General features: G+C 39.2%; 1 protein-coding gene across 2 annotated transcripts in view; it reads left to right on the top strand.

The window, feature by feature from the left end:
- RAP2A (RAP2A, member of RAS oncogene family) overlaps window positions 1–6271 on the top strand; it is a 41784-nt gene extending 35513 nt beyond the window's left edge. The window contains exon 3 of one of the 2 annotated variants that reach the window (XR_015553387.1): window positions 2445–2527. Coding sequence is in view for 1 of the 2 variants with exons in the window: in XM_004423123.3 (XP_004423180.1) it covers window positions 2445–2682 (238 nt within the window). In the remaining variant the exon portion in view is untranslated. Of the gene's footprint in view, window positions 1–2444 lie in introns of both variants that reach the window. The other variant, XM_004423123.3, reaches the window with a different exon arrangement.
- The last annotated feature ends 8914 nt before the right edge of the window (window positions 6272–15185 follow it).

The following is a 15185-nucleotide window of genomic DNA, read 5'->3' as shown; positions in this document are numbered from 1 at the left end:
AAAAATGAAATGCTGGGCCGGCCCCATGGCTTAGCGGTTAAGTGCGCACGCTCCGCTACTGGCTGTCCGGGTTCGGATCCTGGGTGCGCACCCACGCACCGCTTCTCCGGCCATGCTGAGGCCGCGTCCCGCATACAGCAACTAGAAGGATGTGCAACTATGACATATAACTATCTGCTGGGGCTTTGGGGAAAAAAAGGAGGAGGATTTGCAATAGACGTTAGCTCAGAGGCGGTCTTCCTCAGCAAAAAAAAAAGAGGAGGATTAGCATGGATGTTAGCTCAGGGCTGATCTTCCTTGGGAAAAAAAAAAAGAAAAATGAAATGCAACTATATCTTTACAAGTAAAACTGATTAGGAACTGACACTGTCCTGACACAACTGGCAGTGTTAGCTCCCTGCCGAGCTTCTCTGTACAGCAGGTCAAGAGGGCTTGTATGCGAAGCAGCTGATGTATGGTGTTTGTAATGCAGCTTTGTTCTCACGGCCATTTGTCCTCCCATAGGCCAGGGGGTACACATAACTGTTTGTATGTAAGAGTCCTAGAAGATGTGAAAAAACCCTTGTGTCATATGTTTAGAGCTCTCAGTCTGATCTGAGGCCAGAAAGCATAAGGCACAGTTGTTATACAGTGAATTCATTTATACAGTGAATTCATGTATAACATTTTTTGATGTAAACTGGAGTTGTCCAGATCCATTTCCTGCAAAATGATAATATCCAAATTCTAGATTTACCTTTGATGTTGTTATCCCTACTCACTTTTAAGTTAAGTTTCAGTTTGCTAAATGGCACACTGCCTGGAGTATGCCCTCTTGTTGAGACCATTCTGTGTTGGATCTAGTGCCAAAGAAAAAAGTGAGACCCTGTAGGGAATCTGGTTTGCTTTACAAGTTAGGGTTAGTGGAGAGAACCATCTTGACGGAATGATGAAACTGTGGAAGTATTTTCTCTAACATTACCTGCCTGCCTATAGTTCAGTTTCCTGACCGATAAAAACTCTGTCCAAATCCAACCTCGGTAAAGTCTTGACTCTGTGGTAGTTTTCTCTTCTAACAAGTGTCCAGTCACATTTATTATCACATATGTGCAGTTTTGTAGTTTACTTCCTTTATAAATTAGATGTGCATTCTGCTTAGGCGAAAGTACAAACACATACATGTATTAATTTATACTAAAATCACAAAAAGCTTTTAAAATGATGTTCTAAATAAAAATGATAGCCTTATGAAAATATATTAGCACCATTTCTTCAAACAAACATAAACAAGAATAGTAAATAAATATGCAGAGTAGCACCATGTATTTTTACACCATGAGCAACCACTGTAGAGAGAATCATCTTTTAAGTACCAAAATGATTTAGGACCTTTTTTTTGTTCTTTTCATATCATTTGTTATCTTTATTAGTTTAGCTTTTTCCAAACATATTTACTCAGAGACACCTTCTCTTCGGCCGTTCTGGCTGCTATAACAAAAATAGCATAGACTGCATGGCTTAAACAACAGAAACTTATTTTTCACAGTTCTGGAGGCTGGGAAATCCAAGATCAAGGCTCTGGCGTATTCGGTGTCCAGTGAGGGGCCACTTCCCTGGTTCATAGCCTGTCATCTTTTTGCTGTGTCCTCACATGGTGGTAGGGCAGGAGAGCTCTTGGGGGTCTCTTTTATAGGGCACTAATCCCATTCATGACCTAATCACCTCCCAAAAGCTCAACCTCCTAAATACCATCACACTGGGGATTAGGTTTCAACATACAAATTTTGGGGGGGACACAAACATTTAATCTATAGTGTACCTATTCTAGTTAGGAAGGAAAAGAAGAGACAACACCAAATAAAGCTAGTGATTGAAATGTTTAATCCTTGTCAGGCTGAAAAGAACCATAATTGTCTTTCACCTGGCTCATCTATAACAGTTTTGTAGAGGGATCGAGTGTAGTTGTGTTTGACGGTTTCCATCCTAATGGTTTCTACCAGCTTTGTTCTTATTTAGGAACTATTAGAACATGCTCAGTTTTGTATACTTATAGAGCATAGTAAAATGCTGACAATTACAATTGTTTGTTTACAGTAGAGCTATTACCTCATCAACTGTGAAATTTTTAGTATCTCTTATAGTGAAAAAAATTTAACTTAATCCATCTAAAAGGATTTATTCTGAGATTCTAAGAATAATTTTCCAAGTATATCTAGAAGGGTAAATTGATTTTAAAGAATATATAATTGATTAAAAACATCATTTTGAAAAACCCGTTTATGATCCACTATGAGAGCAGCTTCTAGATGCCCTCAGGTAGATGTCAAACCGAGTGGAGCAAATAATCTTCCAGGCAGCTAAAGAGAATATTTGTAGTAGATTATAGTGAAGAAAAAATACATTTTATCTGTTTAACTTTGTGCTAACTTCTACAATATGTGTGTGTTTTGCTTGTTCTCTCGTAGGTATGAGAAAGTGCCAGTCATACTGGTTGGAAACAAAGTGGACCTGGAAAGTGAGAGAGAAGTATCATCCAATGAAGGCAGAGCCCTTGCTGAAGAGTGGGGCTGCCCCTTTATGGAGACTTCTGCCAAGAGTAAAACGATGGTGGACGAACTCTTTGCAGAAATTGTGAGGCAAATGAACTACGCTGCGCAGCCTGACAAAGATGACCCATGCTGTTCTGCATGTAACATACAATAGCATTCAAATATGGCTCTCCTGGACAGGATCTGCCCAAGACCGTAGGCAATACAAACCTCATCTGCCCGACTGCAGAGTTTGCAGGCTGTGTGGTGTGACTTTACAGTGAAATAGCAGCCCTTATTCAGAATTGAGCGGTGATTGTCAGTTGATCTCTCTGAGTAACATTTGGGTTCAGTAACTACGGTTTTCACCATTGTCCTCAGTCTCCTATATGCACCTGCAACTTTAAGGCATAGCCAGTCGATCTACAGGGTGATCTCCTTTGAAAGCTATGATGGCATTGTCGCTGAGTTGACAGAAGCAACTGTTGTATAAATTAAAAATAATCTTGAGAGAGAAACCAGAAGAATTCCTATGACCGCTTACAATTAAAATATTTTGTCTTCTTTAAAAAAAAAATAATAAGGAGAAATATTTTCCTACGAGAGTACTGAATTTCAGGAATTGAGATAGTGCTTCTAATCAATGTATTCCGTCAAGTAAGATTAATAACAGCTGACCTGCCAACGGCATTACAGGGAGAGATTCTTTGCTCAGCTGACATATTTCTGTTTTTCAAAATCAATGCTTAATTGTAGATGTTATCCTAATTGTGACATGGAACTAACTCATGCATCAATCTTTGATAGAGCAAAAATCAGAACAGGTTGTGTAAAAATACGATCTAGCTTTAGAATATGTTAAATCACCTGCTTTGCCACAGAAAATGGAGGCTCTCACAAGGGTTTGATCCGAATTAAAACCCCAAACCCACCCTCTGTTAACCAAGCAGGGATGGTCTTGATTACTTTATTGAACAAGAGGAAGCAACTGTGATGGGAAGAGATTGCCTAGCCTTACTAACAAGCAGCGTTCTAGTAGATTAGCTAGTACCATCATGTCAGGAAAATGAAGCCATGTTGCATCCACGTGTTCCCATTTGCAGAAACCTCACAGGACAGTACAAATATCTTGCATTTTTAGTTTGTTAAAGCAGCAAATTCCTTCCTGCCTTTAAGGGCTATGGTTGTGGTGTGTTTCTTGGCTAACCTGCTTTCGAAATCAAGTTTGCTGTAGCACAGCTTTATTGCAGGCATTTAAAAAATTGAATTACCATGTGAAATAATTTGGGCTTAAAAGTAGAACATAAATTATAGAGTGGAAGGTAAGGGGCAAAAAAAAAACCCTTTATCTTTAATTTTCCTGAAGAATTATATACAGATTTACTTATAACAATTTTGCCCTGATTACTGCAGTGGCAAATAAAGCTAGAGTGAATATTCTGTTTTGAAAAGGTGCTCAAAGCTCTGACATTTTTGGTTTTCATAGCCATGGAGTATTTATCATTTGCATGACTAATGGCACAGAAAAAAAACCTATTCATAAGTTTTACAATCAAGTGTAGAAGGATTTTCAACTAACTTCAGAGTTATAAATGCTGAAGAGAGTATCTTGAGCTGATCCTCTGGAGATAAATTTGGCCTTCAGAACTGCAATATCACTGAGCCTGTGATCTACATAGCGCCCCACATTTTGTTGGTTTCGCACTCTTGTGCAAGTACCCTCTGGTCTTACGTGTGTAACTGAGAGAAGAGTGTATGTTTGTGTATGCATGTGTGTTTATTGTTCCTAAGAATTGGGCACAAGTTGGAGATAATTGCCTATACTGAGAATCTGCCTGTACTGCAGAATATAGTGTATCAAAAACATTTTTTTCTTTTAAACTATTTAAGTATTTTTTTAATACATTATTGAAATCATTGGTAGCCTCCCCAAGTGTTTGGTAAACTGTCGTTAAGCTTAGAGGATAGAAAAAAGGTGAATAGTACTTTTCATAGATGAGAAAAACAGAGATATGTGGGTAAAACCAGGCTGTGGTTGTCTAAAGTCTTTGAATTGTGAATATTTGCATTCTTCAGTATAGTTTTTTTATAACCCCCAGTTATGAAGCACCGTGTTTATAGGACAAAAAGTCCTAATCAATTTTATTGAAACAAATTTCATTACGTAAAAGTAGATTTGACTCAAACATCTAGAGAAATCAAAGATTCAAGAAGTACGATTTATCCACTGAAATAGAAATATTTTAGTAAATTGTTGAGTTTTGAAGCCTCTAACTTCTAGAATGATTTTTTTAAGAATTGCTAAATTTAATAGCAATTTATGACAACTAAGATTACATATTAAAACATCTGTAAAGATTCTACAGTTTTACATTACAGATTGCTATGCAGACAAGAAAAATAAGTTACATAAGAGGAAAGATATGGCAAAATATAAGGTGGAAAAGATTATCCAAAAATTTGGGGTTTAGTTAGAAATGTTTGTGGCAGACAGTAAGGTGGGCTTTTACTGTAAAGATGTTAATAATAACTGATTTGGCTGCTTGATCTGTGTTTTCACACAGCCCTGCACAAAGCATCAAAGATATCCAGAAACGTGGAAACCCTCATGTGCTGTTACTGTTGGTATTTCATCTGGTATGACTATAACGCAGCTTGAGTGAATGTGTTTGTTGAGATGTTAATAAAAAGCTTAAGAACAGAAAGATTAAATTTCTTGGCACAGGAAATAACAGTGGCTACAGAGAAAAGTTGGTGACCTTGTGTCGCTATTTATGTTATGCCCTGATCAGACTAGCAACTAGATAAGTGCGAGTTTTTCTAACATGCCTTAAAAATGTTATGGTTTGATCCAAAGACCCACTTTTTCTTTAGCTATTTACAATAAGATTTTCTTTTGTTTTTGTTTTGTCTTGTTTTACTTTTATACAAAGGCACAGCATTTAAAAAAATTTTTTTCTTTTATGTTGCAACATTTTTGGGTTCTTTCAAGCTGTGATAGTGATGGTAACTGATGCCTTTCATTTTGTTCAACTTACACAAAACAAGCCAGCATCTGATCAAAAGTATTAACATAAAAATCTTTCTTAAACTATCGCAAGGTGCTTTGATGATTTTTCTCCTTTGGTTTGTAGAATTAGGACTGAACTTCTGACTCTAATTGCTACAGTTGCCATCACTTTTCTGTGGTAAAACTACTGATATTTGCTTTTCTATATAAGGAAATGTTGCCTAAGGGTATCTGCTATTTGCTTTCAAGAGTTTTCCAGTGTGAATGTTGTCTGTGTATGTATGAATATGAAAGTGCTTATTTTGTTTGTTGCTGTTGGTTTTTTGTTTCGTCTGTTTTTTTGTTTTTGTTCTTCTCAGTGGTCTTGTGTTAGCCCTGGGTGAGCTATAATTGTCTCCTTAGCCAATCAAATGTTAAAGACTGTGGGGGTCTTTTTTTTTTTTTTAATTAACATGATATTGTGCATCTATTATATCTTAATCAGGGTTTCAAGAATGACTGCAGTGGGTTTTGGAAACAGACTTATCATTATTGATTTGGGGTTTCCCAGAGATATAGTTCACAGTTAATTGTTGAGCTCTAATACAACTGACCATTTAAAATTGAACAACAGTTTATTGTTTTGTAACAATGTCAGTTGTTAAACTTTGACATTTCAATTAAAACATGAATTGTAGTTATAACTCAAGGCAAATTCAACAGTTGTATTTGGAGTTAAATTATTTTAACAAATAAATTTATTTAATGAAACTTCCTCTGGATTTCTTTGTTTTGTACACGTTCCTGAGTGAAATGTGTTTAATATAGACAAAAACAACTAAAAGTTGCCATATAATGAATTTAATACTCTTGATACAGAAATATTCAAACTGAATTAAATTGAGAATTCATCATATAAAAAGGGAGGTTACCAGATCATTTTCCCCTTTAAAAATAACAGGAGAAGGACTTTAAAATCAGTAATTACAAATATAAACATCTCCATAAATAGCATTTTATATTTTTGATGATAGCTGGCAAATTTGAAGTCTTGATACTAAAACAGAATTGTTGTTCTAGATAATTAACATTAATTAGCAGTTGCTCTATTGTCCTGCTAGTATCTCTAAAATGTGCCACTGTCCTTCTGGTGATGGCTTGGAGCTGCCTTCTTGTTTAGGTCTTGTGGATTTGAAGGTGCCAGAAGCTGGGGGTTGCTGCTCTGCATGGCTGTGGGGCCTGCCTGTTCTATATGGGGCCCTGTAAATGTTGACAGATGCTGTTAATTATATACAGCCCTCAGCTGCTCTGATAAGGAGCCCATTCATTCCCTAAGCCAGTTTAAACTATGCTTTTTGGTTATGTCGCCTTCAAACTCTGTTGAATTCCTCTGGCAACATTCCACCAGTTTAGAAGCTTCATTGTTTAGAATATAAGAATAATCTGAATGAATATAACAGAGGCACTGTAGATAGAATCTCAAATATTTAAAGGAAAATGTGCATGTATTTTAGTATAATAAATAAATATCTCCTGGTTAGCTTCATAATCTCATTTGAAGCATTTGTAAAATACTTAAACCTATCAAATTCTAACTTTAATTGGGAGAATTTCTTTGTGGCTGAAAAATAGTATTTTGAAATTCTCCCAAGTTGTACTGTTTATTGACTGCTAGAGGTCCATGGATGGGAATATAAATGGTTGAAGGAAAAAAGTGCCACCCAGTTTGGAACCTATCTGACCTCGAGGATCTGTGAATCAGAGAAAATTATCACAAACTCCCTAAAAAAGCTGCTGACTTCTCATTTGTTTCTTAATTTAAAATATCTATGTTACCATGTAAATACTAATAAAACAGTGCACTTCATTTATTAAATGGATAATTGAAACTGGTTTTACATTTTTCAATATTAACACTTTTTTCTGGTTTTGAGGTTGTTTTGGTCTTTGTTTTTTCCTTTGAAGTATTAGGTTTTAAAAGATTTGCTCCTCTTCCAGGTAAGGTGATGGGTCGGTCATTGCTTTCAGTACTTTCTTAGAGCACTTGTCTTCACGTTACCTCCTAAGGATTCCTCCAAGACTTATTAGTGGAGAAAAAGGTAGACAACTATCTGCTTGAAGGATTAAATACAAAGACCTAGTTAGTAGGCATGAATTAGGAAAAAGGAAACTGACGGAAAGATACTTGGTTTGGTTTGGGGAATTTTTTGTAAGATCCTCCCATTTCAAAGACTCGGAAGTATCAAAGATTTCATTGTTTTGTCATATGGTTACAATTTTACATTGACAGTATTTTAGGTATGATTTACATTTTTACCTTAAAAAAATCAGATATTAATGAAAAATACAAAGAAGAAAGGGAAAAACCACCCAATTGCCAAATCCCCAAAACAACCATGTTAACATTTGATAGGAATCATTCCATACATGTTTCTATGCATATACACACATGCAGATATACACACACACACAGGTAGAAGGATAAATAACTCCATGTTACTAATGAGAAACTGGCTCTAAGTACTAAAGATGAATCACCCAAGGTCACACCACTAATAAAGTGGCAGAGTTAAGGTGCAAACCCCGGCTTCTAACTGTAGATCACATTTTCCCTACTGTTAATTCTTTTACATAAATGGTGTCCACTCATTCCAGGCTCATTCAGCTGTTAATCATTGAAGGTTACTCTTACACCTGGCATGGTACAGCAATTCATAGATAGGCACATACACATATAGTCATGTGCCACATGACAACGTTTCAGTCAATGATGGACGGCAAATACAACACTGGTCCCATAAGGTTAGTACCATGTAGCCTAGGTGTGTAGTGGGCAGTACATCTAGGTTTGTGTAAGTACACTCTCTGGTATTTGCACAACGATGAAATCACCTAACGATGCATTTCTCAGAATGTATGTTGTCATTAAGCGCCACATGACTGGAATCCCTGGTAACAAAGATGTCTTAATTTCATTGTCTTATTCCATTCAGGCTGCTGTAACAAAATACCATAGACTGGGTAGCTTATACAACAGGTGTTTATTCCTCATGGTTCTAGAGGCTGGGAAATCCAAGATCAAAGGGCTGAGGGACTTGGTGTCTGGTGAGGGCCCACTTCCAGGTTGCGGACTGCTGACTTCCCACTGTATCTTCATGTGGCAGAAGGGAGAAGGCAGCTTTCTGAGGTCTCTTTCATAAGGGCACTAATCCCATTCATGAGAGCTCCACATTCATGACCTAATCACCTCCAAAAGCCCCACTTCCTAATATGTCACGTTGGGGATTAGGTTTCAACATAAGAATTCTGAGGGGACACAAACATTCAGTCTGTACCATTAGTCGTGTCCCTTGCCTTTCCCTTTACCTCAAGACAGTTACAAATTAGCCTCTTGGCAACAAATAACTAATTTGTTCTTTTCCTACTTTTACATGCCAGTACTCCAGCGACCCAGGCTGAGCCCAAGACCTGGGCACAGCCCACAGAGGCTGCTGCTAGCTCCGTTCTTTCTTCCCAAGGCCGCTGTGAGCAGCCTGAGCTATTCCATCCTGGGAACTTTGAGGAGTCTGTGATGGTGGGGGTGGATGGCAGTACAGCAGGGCCCCAGAGCTCTGCTGTTACAGGGTGTGCCTACTTACAGAGGAAGCGTACAGGCTAACAGGATCTGCGAGGGGCTGGCTGGAGGGTGGGCAGAGGGGCCACTGAGCTGGTTTTGGGACACCAGCAAAGCTGAGGGGGGCAGAGGGATGTATATATCAGATACCACACTGAAGAATGAATGCTAGGTCCATGCCTACAGTTAAGTACTAGACATTTTTATGTCTTAGTGAGATTTTTAGTTTGAAATGTCAGGACCGAAAAGTATTTTCTAAAAGCCTCCTACTAAATGAGAGGTGAGTGATTCACATATACTTAGAACAATTGAAGTAAATCATTGCTTAGTGGGGAACTACTAACACCAAAAAATTATATGCTGTTATTGGAAGGACAATAGAATTTCTGTGAAGAGTCACAAAATCTGAGTAAGACAGAAAATAATAAAAAAGTGTGAACCAAAATGACCAGGGGCTTCATTTATTTAATCCTTAGTCACGTCTACGTGGTAAGAAAGTGAGAAATCCATGGCCTAGTATCTGTTTTAAGTCCAGGTTCCACAGGGAGATCTGCCAATGAGATGTTCCAGCATGTGCACATTATTTATTTCTTTGGATAAGTTTTACCCCAAGTGTGTTCTGAAGAGGTCTTGTGTCATGAAATATTTTGCAGAAAATGATTCTGGAGTCAAGCGAGTTTGGAAAACCCTGCATAATACATCTCACATCTTGGAAAAAGCTCAGAAAAATCCCGCTGATGTTTCCTAAGCTAACCTGACCCCAGGACACTCTCTTCATATAATACAAGGTAGTACACTCTGGAGCAAATTTTAGGAAATGTTGCTGTTCGATATTTGCCCACCAAGTGCTGCTGTGGGAACTCTGTCCAGGTGAGAGGACCTGGATTAGTTGTGAACCTGAGCACTCTAGTCTTGAGAGAGGCGGCACTGTGGTCTCTGTCCACTTTCCCCAGACGGGTACTGAACCTTAGCCCTCAGGGCTTAGCTTTCTGAAAAAAGTAAGAAAAAGAAGAAGGAAAGGTAAAAACCAAAAAAAGGTCAACTCTAAAATAATGATTTTTTTCCTTAAAGTGTTTATTAGTCAGTCTATATGTCTACTCCTAGGCCAACTCACAACAGAGAGTCTTTTCTTAGTAGACAGCAGGCTGGACCTTGCTCCTTACACCATAGTACCCACCCCAATGCATTGTGACTCACCAGTGTCCTTGAACTTGGCCCATATCAGAAAATGATGAGTCAGGGTACCATTAAATGAACATTGGCCAAAATATCCAGGAATGCCTGAATCCTATCCTTGATCATGCCTATGTCATCCTTGAGGGAGGTATAAGTTCATATGAACCCACCCTCACAGAATGACGCACACCCTAAAACAGCAGGATGAGGGGAGGCCAATTACTCGCTGGAGCTTTCGTTTTAAAGCCACAGTACAGAACTCTGGTGCCCCCACTGGACCCCACAGACTCAGGTCTGCCAGAGGAGCCTAGAATGAGAAGCAGATGCAAAGGCTTCTACATCTATCATGAAGCTTGAGTCCACATCCTGAACCTTGCCTCTGCGATGCAAAGAAAGGTGAGAGCACCTCGGCTAGTGAGAAGAAACAAAAGATAGAGGAAAAGCGAGTTTGATCCAGTGTCTGGCAAGGTGCTCCCCTAGGCCATCTGTCCAGGGTCCTGACAGGAGAATGGGAGGAGGGCTCACAGGCAGAGGACACTCCAGGGGGAGCTGCCTCCAGACTCATCTCACTTCCCAAAGGAGAAGAGAGAAGAGCAGGGACCCTGGCCTTTATTCTGAAGGGACCCTGCTACTCCACAGTAAAGGGGGCTTAATCCATCCAGCCTCCAGCAGCCATCCTCCTCTTAGGAGTGGAATAAAGAGAGATGGAAGGGAGGACAAAATCCAGTGGGAGGACAGCTTTTCCTCCACCAGAGCCCTCCAACAACACCTTTCTTGTAAGTAGAGTTTGAACACACTTTCGCTCTATTTGTCTTATTTGTTTCCATCATTATTCACTACCTTTCAGTTCATTTACACACTCTGTGTTATTTATCTATCGCTGTGTAATAAATTACCTAAAATTTAGCAGCTTAAAGCAACAAACATTTATTGTCTCACAGTTTCTGTGGGTCCGAGTCCAGGCATGGCTGTGACTCACAAGGCTACAATCAAGCTGTGGGCTGGGCTTTCAGTCATCTTAAGGCTCAACTTGAGGTGAATCCACTTCCAAGCTCCTTCAGAGGTTGTTGGCAGGACTCAGTTTCTCCAGGGCTGTTAGGCCTTGCTTCCTTGCAGGCTGTTGGCCAGAGGCTGCCCACATGGGCCTTGCCAACGTGGCAGCTGGCTTCATCCGAGCGGGCAAGTGAGAGCAAGAGAGGAGTGTGAGCAAGACGAAAATACCGCCGTGTATCTTAATCTTGGAAATGATCCCTCAGCACTTTTGCCATATTCTCTTATGTAAAAGCAAGTCACTAGGTTCAGCCCACACTCAAAAAGAGGCAATTACACAGGAGTCTCGAGATGGTTAATTTTACGTGTCAACTTGACTGGGCCATGGGGTGCCCAAACTGAAACCTTGGCTCTTCCTGGGCCTCGAGTCTGCTGCCTTCAGATTGTAACTGTACCATTGGCTCTCCTGGTTCTTAGGCCTTCAGGCTCCGACTGGCGCTACATTTTGGCTCTTCTGGGTCTGTAGCTTGCTGACTCACCCTGCAGATCTTGGGACTTGCCAGCCTCCATCATCTCATGAGCCAAATCTGTATGATAAATCTCTCTATATATGAGTAGATAGATAGATAGATAGATAGATAGATAGATAGATAGATACATCCTATTGCTCAGTTTCTCTGGAGAACCCTAACAGATACAGGAGTGAATACCAGGAGACAGGGATCATTGGGTGTCATCTTAGAAAGCTGCCTACCATACACTATTGTGAGTTTTATTCCATACTATCTCCCAACTTGGGTAATTATGATCTAAAGCATAAGGATTTCACAGTATATTCTTTTTTTCCATTTACCTTGATTTCAATCCCTCTTCTACCATCATGTGTACCACTATATGTAGCAAAAACATCCAGTGCACCACAGACATGCAAGAATTCCTTATCAACTACAATGTTAACTAGAAAGGCAGGAACTAATTATGTTTAAGTATTGAATATTAAATAGGCATAAGCTAAATTTAGTTTCCCTGATTAAAGCAAAACAATTTCCCAAATGTCCATCTACCATACCAGTACAGTACTCAAAGGAAATTGATTAGCCTTCATTAAATGATAAACCAGCATTTCAACAGAGTATTCTTTCATTGGTGGATCCTGGAAGTTATTCTGCTATTTGTAGTGGGGGGTGGGAGGGTTGAGTCTTAACTTGTTACCTCTTTAATCTCTCTTGGTCAGGGCTGACTAAGACAAATTAATGAAATTAATTTTAAAAAATAGTAAATATCTGATTCATTTTTTTTTCTTTTTTGTAAGTTGGTTCATAATTGTCAGTAAAAAAGCAGGCTAAATCTCCAGTGACAGTTGACTTACTGGAATTATCTGGTTGCAGATTAACTGGTTTGGTTTGTGGATTATCTTAACAGGCCAAAGAAAGGAGATTATTTTCCTCCGTAGAGAGATTTTCTCCCAGAAAGCCTTGGTAATTAAGAGGCAGCTGATAAGATCTAGTGGTAGATACCTGAGTGGGAGGAGCTGTTTGATTAAATTAGGATCATGAGACTTGCAAAGTCCCTCTCCTCCCCCATCAGACCACCAAGGCCCAAAGCTTGGCTCTTTCTGCTGCAGAGGAGCTAGTCAATGCACTAATCAGGACTACCTACTTCCCAACCCCACTATGACCCCACTATCCCCAGGGGGTGACAATATCGTGGGTCACTGTAGCACTTTAACCAAATTTAATCTGCAAACCAGTTAATCTGAAATGGGTTAATAAAAAACTTACTATACTTTGAGAGTTTTTTTAACGGACCTATAACATACCTATAGTAAAATACCCAAAACTTAAGTGTATACCTGAATGAACTTTTACATATGCAACCACCAACCACACAAACATATCAAACACTTCTGTCACTCCAGAGGGCTCCTTTATGCTCCTTCTCAGTCAATACTACAGCCCAGAGGTAACCACTTTTCTGGCTTCTTTCACCATGGGCTAGTTTTGCCAGTTCTTGAACTTCATATAAATTAAATCATACAGTATATACTCTTGTGTGTTCAGATTCTTTTGCTCAGCATTATGTCTGTGAGATTCACCCATGCTGTTACATATGGCAGTAGTTTGTTCTTTCTTGTCATTGTACAGTATTCTTGTGTGTAAACACACATAAATTTATTTATACAATCTGCAGTTGATGCACATTTAGTTTGTTTCCAGTTTGGGTCTGTTGTGAATAAAGCTGCTACAAACATTCTTATAGGTAACTTTTGGTGGACAGACACGTTGTTCGTCTCTCCCAGGTAAATGTCTAGGAGTGGAATTGCTGGGTCACAGGTATGCTTTGGTAGACAGTTTTCTCAAGTGGTTGTACCTGTTTACACAATAACAAACAATGTGTGAGAACTTCGCTGGCATGTGTCACGGGATGGGCTCCCAGGTAAGCAGGCTCTGCAACAGAGCTTAGCATGCAGGGTCTTTATTATGGAGTGCCCTTGGGATCAACTCCTGTGAAAGAAGTAAGATTTGGCAGAGGGAGAAGTTGAGCTGCAGTGCAAGGCCGACAACAACCTGGGAGTGGGGGTGGGGAGTTAGAATGGCCCCTCAGAATTGCCCCAAGTTGGGTCAAATTGGCTAATCCTTTGTGCCCCCCATCCATCAGTCACTATGACCTTGGACCATACGCATTCTAGGCAATCTCTGAAGGACTGCAGATGGAGGCCGTCAGCACTCTCAGCAGCTGGGGCAACAATCACTTCATTGAAAGGAGGTCCAGGCGGTGCCTCACAGTATCTACCAACTCCACATGCCCACACACATACCTAGGGCTGTCAGTGTTTTTCATTTTAGTCATTCTGGTGGGTGTCTGGTGGTATGTCATTGTGGATTTTACTTTACATTTCTCTAAGACCAATAATATTCATATGCTTATTGGTCATTGGTTATCCTCTTTTGTGAAATACCTGTTCATATCTTTTGCCCATCGTTTAAATGGGTAGTCTTTTCCTTGTATATTTGTAGGAGTTCTTTATATTTTCTGGGTGTATATTTGTAAATATACGTATTGTCCCAGTCTGAAGCTTATCTTTTCACACTCTTGTTGGAGTCTTTTGACAAACAAAGTCCTTAGTTTTAATGAAGTCAATGTACCATGTACCAATCTTTTCTTTTATGATTAGTTATTTTTGTGTTCTTTTAAAGAAATCTTTCCTTACTTCACGGTTGTTCTTGACCTCCTGTCCCTTGATGGTATGCTGAGTTGAACTTCTGCATAGAATAATTACTCATACAGAGTTAGTTGAACAAATAGAGATACAGCCACCATCATTAATTGGTCTTTGTTTCATATTATGGCTGAAATATTAAAACATTTAATTGACAATTTTGGCTCTTGGCCAGTGTTTCCCCAAATGTATTTGACCAAGTTCTAAGTCTGTGTTGAACAGGAAAAAAGGAATTCCATGACCAAAGAAGTTTGAGAAACATCTGGTTAAACAAAATTAAACAAGATTTTTACTGTGGAACTCCTTGGAGCCTTCAATATCCCAACGTGCATTGTGTACCTTCAAGAGAGATGGCAGTCTGTCTCCAAAGTATTTGACCACAGAATGCTTTTTCCTCAAAGAGCTGGACTTCTGATTTTTTGCCACCTTTATGGCTAGCCAATACACACTCAAGTTAGCCCGGAGTACTGCTGCCCTGTGGTAAAAGCGAGAGCAAATAAGTAATTTTGGAGTTTACTTTGTGAAACCTGAATGAAAGATTTAGCGTAGATATCAATTTTCCCCTTAAACCAATTCAGTTTCATTATGCTTTTCCTTCTTCTCTCCTTTCATTCCTTCCTTTTGCTACCAGTATCTTCCATGGCCCCAGGTGGCTGGATATTCTCCACATCCTAAATACAGACAATTGCT

The sequence above is a fragment of the Ceratotherium simum genome, chromosome 10 (genome assembly GCF_057802395.1).
Source record: "Ceratotherium simum simum isolate JZ-2026a chromosome 10, ASM5780239v1, whole genome shotgun sequence".
Taxonomy (NCBI): Eukaryota; Metazoa; Chordata; class Mammalia; order Perissodactyla; family Rhinocerotidae; genus Ceratotherium; species Ceratotherium simum.
The sequence above is the reverse complement of the archived record's forward strand: the minus strand, read 5'-3'. Positions and strand labels throughout refer to the sequence as shown.